General features: G+C 39.7%; 1 protein-coding gene across 3 annotated transcripts in view; it reads left to right on the top strand.

The window, feature by feature from the left end:
- Positions 1-12,111, top strand: part of KIF5A (kinesin family member 5A) — a 77,696-nt gene extending 65,585 nt beyond the window's left edge. For 2 of the 3 annotated variants that reach the window (XM_081939624.1, XM_081939625.1), the window contains exons 24-30: positions 5,043-5,063; positions 6,359-6,575; positions 8,140-8,290; positions 9,305-9,387; positions 9,896-9,923; positions 10,096-10,219; positions 10,669-12,111. In XM_081939624.1, coding sequence (XP_081795750.1) covers positions 5,043-5,063; positions 6,359-6,575; positions 8,140-8,290; positions 9,305-9,387; positions 9,896-9,923; positions 10,096-10,174 — 579 coding nt within the window. In that variant the 3' untranslated portion in view covers positions 10,175-10,219; positions 10,669-12,111. The remainder of the gene's footprint in view (positions 1-5,042; positions 5,064-6,358; positions 6,576-8,139; positions 8,291-9,304; positions 9,388-9,895; positions 9,924-10,095; positions 10,220-10,668) is intronic. The other variant, XM_081939626.1, reaches the window with a different exon arrangement.
- The last annotated feature ends 2,174 nt before the right edge of the window (positions 12,112-14,285 follow it).

Below are 14,285 nucleotides of genomic sequence, written 5' to 3' on the forward strand. Positions count from 1 at the left end.
GTAACCCACCACTGGGTTGGACTGAGAAAAGAGTGATTACCCCAAAGTCACCCAGCCAGCTTTCATATCTAAGGCAGGATTAGAACTCACAGTCTCCTGGTTTCTAGTCTACTGCCTTAACTACTGCATCAAACTAGGCAATAAAGTGGTCAGCTTTGATCAGGCTGCAAAGTTGACTAGAAAATATGTTCACCCAAATTTAGAAGGCAACAGGTTTCTTCTTCCAACTTTCCCATCAAAATAGAATCACTTTTTCTAACACCAGATTTAGAGCCTATTGATCCCAAAACTCATCACAAAGTCTTGGGCTTGTTCTGGGCTGTCTCTCTCCTGTTTTCTGCTAATCCATCATAATTTGCCCTTCATACTGTATCAGTATCTTTGATTATTTGGCAAGCCAATCCTGTGGCTCAGACGGAGAATGGTTTGGGAGTTTAAGAGAGGAGAGTTGCGTGCTAGTTTTTTATTATTATCCCTGCATGAGGGTGTATTTCTGAGTGTGTAGCAATTCACAGGGATTATATAGCATGTAGTTCCATGGATTTTAGGGAATCAAGAATGTACGTTTATGTTTAGATAAATTATGCTTATGTACAGAAACAAGAAATATAATATTGTAAAAAAAATAGAAATCAATCTTCTGAGAAAAGGACATGTAGGGAATTCAGCAAGGGTTTCTACAAATTACTGCATGGTGTGCTGTCTGATTTTTGCTGTGTTTTCATGCAAGCATTAGAAGGAAATATTATTCGGCAGCAGAGGAAAAGAGGGAGAAAAACCTAATACAATGTCTAACTTGGTGAAATGCACATATGTGGTTGTGTACATTCATTGGCTCTTTGCTTATAGCTTCATACATTTTATTTCAGTGATAGATAGGCAAATTATTGCCCTCTGGAAGTTTTACCATATACCTGAAATATTTACTTGCTTGCTTGGCCTAGATTAACACTTCAGACAGTAATGTCTCTGGAGGTATACATAGCACCATCTGTAAATTAGTTAGAAGTTTAAATATGACCAAATATAGCATAGAGGAGTATGGAGATGATCTTGAAGAAGGTATGCAAAGCCATTACAAAAATATTAGCTTAGCTTGGGAAGATGGAGTGGGGTGAAGCGAGGAAGCAGCTCAAGATTGCCCTGCCTATAAGAGGGAGAGAGAAACTTTGTCAGGCTTTCAAGATTCTATTATTATATCCTAGAACAAGGACAGGGTTCAGTGGTAGGTTTCCATTTTTTTTTACTACCAGTTTGCACGTGCGTGTGACGCATGTGCAGAAGCATCCGGGCGGGTGGGCAGAGCCTTCTGTCGCCACTACTACCAGTTCGCCTGATCCGGGCTGAACAAGGATCAAACCACCTCTGGTAGAGTTCCATTAATTCTTATGAAGTCTGTTTCCTAACTTGGTCTACCTTGAAACTGACTGATATCAACATAAACATTAAAAATGTTGCTTAATTTAAACAATCCTTTATGATTAGCCATACTAGTCATGAGAGTTGAAGTCCAAATAATCAGGCCTGTGTCATTCCATCTTTCCCTCCATAGATTTAGGGTGATACAGATGGGATTTTGCATACATAGAGAAAAGGAATGAATACAAAATTGATACTTGAAACATGCCATTGGAAGATAGGAAACAGATATTTTACAGAATGAGGTCAAGTTTGCCTTTACCATCAAGACAACATAGATCTGCTACAAGTAGTTCTGGACCAAATTTCTTCAGATTATTTAATCCACTTTTCTGGGTTGTGTAACACATTAGACTCTAAATAAATCACCCAGGCCAATTTCACACAAGACAGTAGGCTAAAATGTTTGGTTGATTTGTGATTTTGAATCAGTGCATTGTGTGAATCCAGCCAAAAACGGTAAGATCCATAGGGCACTCCACTATTTCCCTTCCGAAACGATAGATACTCTGCCCTACAATGATCTTTTTGCTAGTTAGGGCTTATTGCGCGCCTTTTCTTTACCATGTGATCAGTGACAAGAATTTATTTTATTTAGTTATATTGTTTTTTAATTCATCACATGACTATACTGCCCATGATCTGTACCTTTACAGAGTGACATCATTGATGGGACTTTTGCCAGATGCAGCAATTTATCATCTTGTTTATTTATTTATTGATTGATTCATGTGTTATCTGTAGAGGGAGGAAGTAGATCTAAAAGGCGTCCTATGAATTTTGAAAATACACACCAGGTGAAAACACTTTACAATACAGGGTTTATAAAGTCCCAGGCTCAAGCTTTTTCATTGATTACTTTTGCTTTCAGAGATCATGAGGTGGAATGGAAAGAAAAAAGATAATTGTATCTGTCCCATTATAAACAATAGGAGGGACTTTTTAAATGTCAGCTTTAAGAATGTAGTAAAGAGAGTAGGAGTTATTGGAATCCAGCAGATACAGGTAATCTTTGATTAATGACCACAACTGAGCCTAACATTTCTGTTGTTAGTGAGATATTTGTTAAATGAATTTTGCCCCATTTTACAACCTTTGTTGCCACAGTTGTTAAGTGAATTACTGCAGTTGTTAAGTTAGTAACACAGTTGTTAAGTAAATAAGGCTTCCCCATTGATTTTGCTCATCAGAAGGTCGCAAAAGGTGATCACATGACCCCAGGGCACTGCAACTGTCATAAATAAGAGCCGATTGCCAAGCGTCCGAATTTTGATCACATGGCCATTGGGATGCAGCAGCGGTTGTAAGTGTGAAAAATGGTCAAAAGTCACTTTTTTCAGTGCTGTTGTAACTTCAAACGGTCACTAAATGAACTGTTGCAAGTCAAGGACTACATATATGAAGTCCTGACCCTCCTCTCATACCTGTCAAAATCCTAAAACATTGGCTGATGTCTCTGCAGAGCACAAAAGGAAGGATCTCAGATCATATCTCTCTCTTTCCCTTCCCAAAGGATTCTCCAACCCCAGGGGAGAGCACTTTTATCGACCCTATGATGTTCTTGCAAAATCTATAGGAGTGCAATCTTAAATTAAAAGGCAGAAGCAATATGTGTGATTGCGATTGTGCTGTTATATCCAGTGAACTGGGAGTAAACCCAGCTTGAGGAAGCATGTAGGATTGTTTTGGAAATGTCTGCACCAAGAAACAGATCAGAAGAACAAGAGCAACAGTAGCAACAAAACTTTAAAAGAACTAAAGGCCAAACCTTTAATTCCCAGTAGGGAGATGCACTGCTTCGAGAGCCTTGCTTTGCTGATAAAACATTGCTTATTTTGCCTTTCAAGGGAGGCAACTGAAGTGATTTTTAAACAGTGTATTTAGTGCAAGTTTTCCTTCTTTGAAATGTCAACCTCCTTCTCTTGGCCTTAGAAGTGGCTTGAGTGGTAAATAGACACATGTAAAAATCATAAACTACAGGTATTTATCTCCCCTTCTTAACTGCCTATCCAAATAGTGGACATTTTGAAGCTGTTTTGTAAGTTTAACTACATTTATTAAGAAATAAATCCTTGAAAAATATTGTGGGTTTTTTTGTGGCTCAGTTTGCATCCTACGATAGTTTCAAATTAATAAAGTAAAAAGGATCTTAAAAAGCTATCCAGAAATTTGTTGCAGCAACAAGAAGATTCCAGACAGAGCGAAGGAACCATTCTCAAATAATTATGTGTTCTTTTTTTTAAAAAAATGAAGATTTGTGAGTGATGAAATACTTGAGAAATACTTATTTAGATGGAGGCAGAAAACCTGAGGTATATGCAGCTGGAGGAAGAGGTCATGAAGTTTGCCTTTTTAGTAAGTCCAATCACTGATCCATTGAGATAGCTGAGGTCAAAAGCAAATACAGCTGTCATACAAAAGGAGTTGGCAGCAGGTAATAGAGTATTTCAAATTCAGTCATAAATCAAAAGCAAGAGATACAGATCATATCAGAGTGAGACAGTTGTAATACATGGCCCGTGTAATCAGAACACTGAGAATTGAGGGAGTCAATGAATCTTCTTTAGAATTTGAAGAAGTTGGAGAAATGGGATCCAGTTCAGGTTCTGCTCTAGCAGAGCTCAGGTCTCTAGGGAGGTTCTATAGCCTCCTAATAACTGTTTCCTCTTTGTCTGCTTCAGACTTGGAGCTCTCATCATCTGCCACCTTGTTTACTGAGATGCCAGGGATCTGTTTGGATTTTCTGCATGCAAAGTAAAAGGTGCATCCACAAATAATGTGTACTCCCCAGTAGTAGATTAAAGAACGACTCTTCCTTGCTTAGCTTTGTTCATGATAGATTACACCATTTTTATCCCGTGGGAATTGTGCCTTCTGGTACAATACAGAAAACACTCCTTACCATCTGGCTCAGCAGGAAATTACCCAGCTCTCTTATCCTGGCTTTCGAATTCTGCTTCCAATCGTATTGGTACTTCAGTACCTCTCCCTTCTGGTTCCTTTTTCCTTCCCAACAATACTTGCTATGAAACTGGCAGCTTTAATTGAAAACATCACACTTGTTTCCAAGTGCAATTTGGTGGGATTTTGCAGCAGGTCTTGGAAAGTTTCAAATAATGAATGGAATGAAAATAGCAGGAAGTAGAAAGAAGTGAGATGGATTTGCCTTTCAGGCTAAGGCCTTTTATTCCCTTGTAAAATCATGTATTTATTGAAGTGAGTAAATTAGACAAAGGTGGCAAAGCAGAAAGGGACGATGTATACTTAGACTGTTGGTAGGTATTTGCTTATTCCATTCCCTGCATTGCTTCTCATACCCATCACATATGATTTCCATTAACCTTGTTCTGTTCTCCTTCCTCCTCCAATTGTCTCTGCTTACTTTAGCTGAGTAAGATGGTAGAAAGATGCTTCTGCCATATCTCATGCTCAAGAGAGAGAATTTTCCCTATTTTCAGATCAGGAAAGGAAGCTACTACTCTGATACCAGCAGCCAGAAGCAATAGACATTGTTGGGGTGAACCTTCTTTCTCTGGGTTTCCAGAGCAGGGTTTAATTGGGGACTCTGCTGGTGTGCTGAGTCATGTCTGTATCCCCCTTTTCCCATTGCTGCTGTACTCTAGCTGGATCGCTGGGTCTCCAAGGTACCGTACAGCCACTCTCACATTTTCCTCTGCCTGTTGGGCTGGGCAGGAAATGTTTGCACTTGGTGACCAAATTGGGAGTACAGATATTTATTTGGGGGGGTGGGGGAGGACATTGATTGGGTGGAAGGTCAAGTACTTCTAACCATTCCACTGCCATGGCAATTCCATCCCCCTAATGACCATTTTGCATTAGGTCATAATTTGCTGCCATGGCAACCACCACCATTGTGGCCTTCATGTCTGTACAAAGGCCTCATTCTACAGCAGCTTCGTGTATGTGGTTTCTACTATGCATTCTCTTGCCATGGCAATCCTGACCAAATTGTCCTACACAGCACCTGTCACAAAAAGAAAAAGTAAAAGTAAAAGCTTAGCTGTTCCACGCTAAAATCTCAACAGCAATGTTCTTTCTTCCACTACAACGTTAAGTAGATAGAAATAAACATCAAAATACTTAACACGAATTCCAGATAATTTCCCAGTTTGAGGCCGTATAGCCTCCTTAGTAACAAAAATTGATGGAAATTGTAGTCCAACACATCTAGCAGAGATCAGATTACAGAAGATTGCCCTACAGTTATGGAAAAAAACATGGTTCATAAATTATCACTATATGCTTTACCCCCATTCTGGTTTGATATCGATTTCTGGATATGGGAACTAAATGTCATTATCTCAAACATTTTCTCTCCCTCCCTTGGAGGCTGGGCTGCCCAGTAGTTTTCCTGTCAATTACTATTGTGCTGCTGGCTGCCCCTTGAGTAATTGTTCATCTCACGCCATTAAGCTGTCACCTCATGTTGCTTACCCACCTGGTGTTTAATTCAAGCTTACATATGGTGAGAGTTAAATGGATCATTGTGAGTCCTCGGCCTTTATCTCCCGACCTTGCATTTCATAAAATGTTCCCACCCCAGCATGGTGCATGGCTTGGATCTGTAGCACTTGGGGCCTGCTTAATAGGAACAAGGGATGGGTGTCACCTATAAAGGGCAGGGACTTGTCACCAGCATCTGTGTCAACTATAGGTTGCTTTTAATAGACGTGCAACAGAGGCAACTTTGGGAGAAAAAAAAATCACGCTTCTGAGGTGTGAGATTTCCAGGTAGATCAGATTGGGTAGAATTAGCACATACTGTGTGTTTTTTCTGGAAAAGGCAAAATGTGAGAAAGCAGAGCAAACCTTGGGATTGGAGGCGAATGTTTCAGGTCTTGGGGAATGGAGTTGTGGCTACCTCGTCCACTTCACCTCCATTACTCTTCTTTCCCTTTCTTGTTAACTTGGGGCCCAGCTGGTTCGTGACAATGCAGATCTGCGTTGTGAGCTTCCTAAACTGGAGAAACGTCTTCGGGCTACGGCTGAGAGAGTTAAGGCCCTGGAGGGTGCACTGAAGGAAGCCAAAGAAGGGGCAATGAAAGACAAGCGCCGCTACCAGCAGGAGGTAGATCGCATCAAGGAAGCAGTGCGCTACAAAAATAGCATGAAGCGCAACCACACTGCACAGATTGGTAAGCAAACAAATTCTTTAGTTTGGGGGGGGTCTGATTCTGGTGAGCATGGAGACAGTTCTCAGTGGTAGCAGGTATATTATTGATCTGCGTTCTAGGAAGGAGCAAATATCTTTTCTACTTGGCTGAATGTGTATGTAATGCTATGCAGTACCTTATTTTTCAGACTATAAGACGCACCATGATTTTGATGAGATAATTTTTTAAAAAAAGTTTTTGCACTCTGCAGGCCTCCCAAACCCTCTGCACACCTCGTTTTTCACAAAAAAGGGTCATGCAGAGCTTTAAGAGGCTCTTAGCGCTCCTGGGGCTGGGGTGGTCAAAAACAAGCAAAAAAGGGCCTTCCCCAGCCCTCAGGAGTACTTTGCAAGCCTCCCAAACCCTCTGCATGTCCATTTTTGCAAAGGGGGCGGGGTTTCGATAGGCCAAAAATTATGTATTCAGTGTATAAGACGCACCCAGATTTTCACCCTCTTTTTTGAGGGAAAAAGGTGCGTCTTATACTCCAAAAATTTTCGATTCAATTTGGAATAGATAAGTTTGGAAGATGGGAGTGTCACTGCCGCATCAATCTGAAATTTGTTAAAGTAACCTATCATTTTCCACAGAAGTTTCTGCTATAGTCACATGATCCTTAAAATTTTACAAGTAGTCCTCGACTTTTACAAGTGGTCCTCATCCATTTAATGACCATTTGAAGATACCGTGACCTTGGGAAGAATGCTTTACAGTTCATAAACTGGATGTTGTGAAACATCACACATACACACCCCGCATGTGACCATAATCTGGGTGCATGGGAACTTGTTTGCACTTACAACTAGTTGCCAAGCGCCCCATGATCATGTGATCACAGTTTGCAATCTCCTCTGCCAGTTTTCCCAGAGAATCAGTGGGGAAGCTGGCAGGGAAGATTGGAGGCTGCTATCACCTACCACAGAGTTGAGATTCCTTCCACGCAGAAAGCTCTTTGAGAGCAAAAGGACTGCCATCCAGTTGGGAATCTCAACTCTGCACGGAGCTGAGACTCCAACACCCCCCCCCAAATCCCCCATACACACAACCTTCAGGCAGACCTTTGAGAGCAAAAGGCCTACCTGCCAAGGGGATGGGAACTTCTCCAGCAGAAATGGAGCTCAGATCCCCCAAATCCCAGCTCCATTCCTGAAACCCAATTCAGTAGTACCCTTCTATGCATGGAAGGGAGTTAAACTCTTCCAGTGGGGTGGAGAAATAAAACTCAGACCCTGAAAATCCTAGCTCCATGAATTAATTAATGAATTAATGGTGTTTGTGCGTGCGCGCACACATACACACAGTGACTGTACATCATTTTATATAATGGATAGTCCTTTATTTCAGAAAGCCTTTCTTTAGATTTATTGAATTATTTATTTTATTGGTTTTGCTCTTGAGCTTTCCTTTGTGAAGAAATGTCATAAACAATTTTATAATCCTTATGAGTATTTTTCAGATTTTTCCCTTGTTCAGATTGTCCTTTACTCTTCCAAGGAAATACTGTATGGTTTATCCAATCAAATCTAACATTTGTTTCCTCTTGCAGCAAAACCAGTGCGACCAGGGCACTATCCAGCTTCATCCCCGACCAATCCTTATGGTGTCCGTAATTCTGATTGCATCAGCTACACCAATAGCCTCTTCCAGAATTATCAAAATGCCTACCTGAATTCTGGCGGCACTGTGCCTGACAGCTAGTGAGTATATTTGACTTCTATTTCTGTTAAAGTGTGGAAACTATGATTGGCTTACGGTGTGGTTGGCTTAAGACAGCTTTCTAGATGAATCTATCAGTTTTTCAGGTGGCAATCTGAAGAACATTTTGCTCCATAAATCAAAGTTGAATATGTCATAATTTCATTTGACTTACATAAAATCTGATCTAAATCTAAGTCTTAGTTATTGGTTGGTTGCAAAAAGTAGGCCTACACCAACTGCAAATTTTTTTTGGACCTGGACTCTGGAATTCTAAAATAATTTGAATGTGCAAGATACACTATATATTATCATGTGGTGAAGAAGTCATGCCAGAAGAATGAATTTGTATTTGCTTATGTGCTGGCTGGTCTAACCTACTTTTAAAAATATAATTTAAGATGCATTAAGTCTGAGCTGGAGATATAAATTACTCACCAGATCATTACAATCTTCACAAATACACATGGGGAAAAAAATAACTGGAATTAATAACCAAACTTTTTTTTAAAAAAAAGACTGCTATGTTTGGCTGTCATTCAAAGGTACAAGATTTAAGTTGGAGAATCAGGAACAGGTTCATCCACCTTGGGGATTTAATGGGGTGACTATTTCCCAAACTTGCCCTCTTCTGATTAAATACTCTTTCTTGGAATTTAGTACATTTAGTAATTTGAATACAAGATCTTAATAGTCATCTATTTCCTACACATTCTTACTTGAAAAGGCTTTTTAAAATCATTTTGACACACAGAACTTCTCTCCCCAGTTTTTAACGTCACACTTGGCTTCAGGGTTCTCTGTTCTATTACAGTACAACGATCCCTAGAAGTTTCCCTCAGCTGTAAGCTTCAGCACTGAGACAAGTGGAATAGAACTGAGACAGCTAGGCATCTATGGTCCTTTTACCATACGTAACCTATTACGTATGGTAAAAGGACCATACATCAACATCAAAACATCAAAAAATATCCATTCACTGCTTATATATCCCTTTTCTTTTTCCATTCATGCAGCTTTACAAATGCACCTTCCAGCAGTGGAAGCAACTCCTCCACTGCCCCTCTGACCTCCTATCAGAAGCTCAATATGGATAATGGTAGGATATTGGGAAGAAAAAATAAGTACGCCCTTAAGGTGAAGGGAGGGTGGTGCCTCTTGCTTTTCCGTTTGCCTTGACTGGGTCTATCAGTAGCTTGAGATCATTGTGGCCCCATTTAAAGGACCCACTTGGTGAGGAGGCAGTGTGTTTATAATGAAAGTTTATTCTCACACCCCACTCTTTCTTGGTTTGTGGTGCATGGGTTCTCTGTCTCACAAAACAAACAAATGGGACAGGAAAGCTGGAAAGCAAAGAAAATAAACTGAGAGATGGTTAGCTCAGTAGAAAATGCTTCAGAATAAGTCTCCTTTGTGATTATCTTGTGCATGAGATGCTGGTAGATTCATGTTTAAGTTTCAGTGAGGCAGCACTTTCCTGGTAGAAAAATACACACACATACAGAGAGAGAGAGAGAGAGCACTGGTTGCCCCTTCAGCATGTGCCCTTTTCTGAATTGTAATGCTGTTTTTTTCTTTCCCTGTTCTTCCACTGGACGGGTGCACAGGAAATGCCACAGACATCAATGATAACAGGTGAGAAGCTGTATGGAGGAAGATTGCCTAGCCATTGGATCAAATCAGTTTTCTTATTTCTTCAGGGTGGTTAGTTCCAGGGATTATTTATTTGTATACAAAAGTATGGGGAAAGCATTTAGCAGGGAGGGAAGGTTTGAGATACTATGTGTTCTCTTTTCCTCTGCTGTAGAAGTGACCTGCCCTGTGGTGTTGAAGCTGATGAGCAAGCCAAGCTCTTTCCCTTTCATCAGGAGACTGCAGCCAGCTAATAGCTAGTATCACCACCTGCCCAGAGCATCTAAACTCACCATCAGGTAAAGTCCATCATATGCTCTCTATCTCATCATTTTTTTAAATTGCATTTCATAATATTTCCTCTTCCCAGGACTCCATCAGATTTGCCCTTCAGCTTCTTCCAACTGGGTAAATATTTTTCTCACAAGATTTGCTAGACGCCTTTTAATTAAAATAGAATAAATTCTGTCCTGCACAAGGGGTATAGGGTAGGTCCTTTTCCCCTCCTTGATCCTTCACTACATAAATCCTGTTTGTGAGCTTCCAGGAGTAAGTATTCTAGCTGGCTGTCACCAAATCCATGGACTTAATGAGTCAACAACACCAATTTCATCTCTGTAAGAACTACTGGCGAATTGCAGAACTAAATGCAGAAAGCTGCCTCCTTCATATTTAGCTGGAGAGAAGCTTGTATATTAAGTTCATTTCTATTGACTTTTCCCTCTTCCCTCTTTTCCTCATCTTGTAGTTTCTAAATGGGATGGAAGCCTCACACCTGCATGCTGCAGCCGGCTTTCCTTGACTTCTGCTACAATTGGCCCTGTCCTTGTGTCCTGCTCTCTCCGTGTCCTGTATATTTATCAGCTGCTGCTTCACTCTCACTGTTTCTCTGTCTTACTTACTTAACTAGAGAATAATGTATTCCCTTATCTCTTTGGATCCCTGCTCCTTACTCCAGGAGGACTTGTGCCTCTCCTTTCCTGCCTCAGTTGCCTTAAGGGATGGGCTGCCAGGGAAGAACCTAGATGTAGAAGCACCCCTAATGTGCAAACAATTCTTGCCGAAGAGAAAGGGCATAGTTTCCCACATGTCGTAATGACCCTTGACCTGCAATAGGACACCACCCACCCCAATATCTTTAGGTCTTACTGTAAGAATAGAAGTTGAATACCTCCAAGTAGGTAGGCTAGAATTGTTTTAGTGTATGTATTAGCTGACTTTCAGATAAGGCCTAGAGCTTTAACATCTAGTTCTTATCCTTTGGGGTAATCCCCAAAGAATATAAAATATTGGCAGCTAGCTTCACCTTTAGGAGTTTCCCATGATGCTTGAGCCTCAGCCCTTATGGACTTAAATTTCCCATTTTTCGTAGGTCGCTATGGCACTTCAGAAATGGCCTTGGAAAGTCTTCTACAGAAAGGAGATCCTGCTAGTCATTTCCTTCAGTTGATACAATGTTAGGAACGCTGCCTATCCTGAGCAGTTTTGTTTCCTCAGTGGGAACAGAAGGTTCCAATGAGTGAGGACTTTATCAGTGGGGACCCTAACTCAACTAACGTTGAGCCAGCAACATGGCCTCAGGAATATAAGTGGCCCCATTTCATTCTGTAAAGGAGAAACTAGATAGTAGTTTTGCTTTTGCAGGGGCAGGGTTACAGTTTGCAGAACAGACCTGTTGGATTTGACGGGTAAATTCTCTAGCAAGTCCTAACCAACCATCACCACTGCATATCTGGGGCACAGGCCGGGGCCTAATGATTATGTAAAGTGAAACAAAAAAACAATTAGGCTGCTATCAACATATTTTCAGTTGTTCCCTTTTATCTCTTGATAGCTGGCTCAGGGGCCTTTCATTTGTGCTCCCATGTGTATATTTTGAGGGAACAGTGAGTCCACTGCACATCTTTAACTTAATGTCACCACTTCTGAGTCAATAGGGCAAACAGGGTTGGGAGACAGGGAAAAGTGGCTTTTACGAAGTATTGCAAGCCTCTTTCCTGTCAAACTCTTAAAACAGCAATAACCCTGTTTAACTGTCTTCTTGATGGTTGTTGACATCCTGTCATTTTATCCCTGTCTGCTCAGATCACATCAAATGTTGCATGTCAAGCTATTCAAAAGTTTATTTAAAAAAAATAAATGAAGAGTTAAAAAAAACAGGTTTGTGTGCTGTTACTGTCTCTATAATAAAAATTCCTTTAGGTGAAACTCAAATCCTCGTGTGACTACATGGATATATCCATGCAATTTCTTGGCAATTATATAAAAGAGCTTTGTAACATGTAATTTTTTTTAAAAAAAATTCCAGTCTAGTCTATGGTATTTCCTGATGATTTCCCATCCAAGTCTAGCCTGGTCTGAATGTGCTTAGCTTTCAAGTCATCAGCTATCCATTAAAACTGGAAAAAAATGGGAGAGGGGGGAAGTATCTGCAGTAAATCTTTATGGAACATTTAAACTAAAAGTTCACATACTAAGGTAGTTGCAGTGAATATCAGAAAAAAAAAACCAGAATGGGTGGTAAGGGAAAAGACCAGTAGGTGAATAATAGAAATATTACGAGTTAATTCTCAGAACGCTTTATCACCATAATAATGCTTTTAAGCTGAGCATTTCTGCTTACCACCCCAAAATACAACATTATACAGCTCACATAATATATACCGTAATAAAAGTACATTAGAGGGGCAATCAAAATCCTTAAGGCTTTCCATTAATTGATGGTTATGATATTTGGCACTTTTTAAACAGAACAAAAATATTTATTACATATATATGTATTACATATATATATATATATATATATATATATATATATATATATATATATATATATATATATATATATATATATATATATATATATATATACCATAAAATATAGGATATATTTTAGATATATCCTATTTGTAAAAGCTTACATGGAGCTCACTTCTCACGTTATATCCATAAAAATAATGCTGTGAAATAGGTTGTTTTCTCTCTCATATTATTAATATAGCATTATAATATTATATAATACTACTACTCAGAATCATTAAATTAAGTTGAATGCTGAGAGATTTTAGGTAGATAAAAGGAAATTTCTCTGATCTCTAAGTCAGGTGGTTTTAAAAGAAGTCTCATGGGGGAATAAGATTATTGAATGAGGGGTCCTTGGTGCTCTCTGAGCTTGGTTGTGTTCTTATAGATTTTTCATTATCCAAATTAGGTAACATCAAAGATCGTTAATCATAATAATCCTATAGCCTCTAGTTCTGAAGGTAACATAGCAGTTGTTAGTGGAGAGGGAGAGGGAGAGGGAGAGGGAGAGGGAGGGAGAGGGAGAGGGAGAGAGAGAGAGAGAGAGAGAGAGAGAGAGAGAGAGAGAGAGAGAGAGAGAGAGAGAGAGACTTCTAGCTTTTCTAAGAATGAATGGTAGCATTCATTGAACTCACACGTTTTATGGGAATCCAGACTCTATAATTTGTAAACTATTGATTAAGGCAGCAACAAAGGGTCTAAAGATTAAAAATCTAACCATTACTGAACCCTGTTGTGATCACAATATCTAAAAAATAATGCTGTGCTTTCTTGCCATGTTGAAGTAGATTTATATTCTACCTTTCTAGTCAATGTAAGGATGGAAAGCTGCCAACCATCAATGACATAAAAGTGTACAAAAATAAACATTCAAAAACATAAATTAAAAACAATTCACATGTTAAAGTCCAAATGTAATACCTGGAGAATTTCTGGGAGCATGGACATTTGCTGGTGGGTAAATAATAAAATGTGCATTATGACATCATCCAATATGTACTGGTGTCATGACAACCGCTCCCCCACATATTGGCACTACAGAGACAATCTTGTGTCATAACATCAGAACAGAATCACCATCAGTTTAGCCTCATAGTATCAGAAACTGATTGTGTCCGGGAGCAACACTGAAGTGTCTCTCCTGTATGTTAGATGGACATGCCTCTGAAAACTACAGTGGGGAAAGTCAATGAAATATTTAGAACACTATAATCCTGCAGTATTGTGATCTACAAGTTAATCAGAGCTTCAATTAAACCCCATTACTAGATATAAGATGTTGGTTAAACAAACAACTGTTGGAAGAAATGTCCTTCTGGGTTCGGTTCCAAGTGGGGGAAAAGACACTGGAGACACGGAGGCTGCTTGGAAAGATGGTTTAATGGTGGACAGGACCACATGGGTTGAGTCCTGAACAGAAAAGGTGATCACATGCTTCAATGTTAGGTGAAGAAGAAGAGAAGGGAAAGAAGGGCTGAAAGTTCCTGGCTTTATACCCTCTGTTCAGCCCCACCTCTTTGTTTCCTGTTCCTGTGTAAGAAATGTATTCTGATTGGTTGTCAG

Source organism: Natrix helvetica (genome assembly GCF_964273705.1).
Source record: "Natrix helvetica genome assembly, chromosome: 1".
Classification (NCBI taxonomy): domain Eukaryota; kingdom Metazoa; phylum Chordata; class Lepidosauria; order Squamata; family Natricidae; genus Natrix; species Natrix helvetica.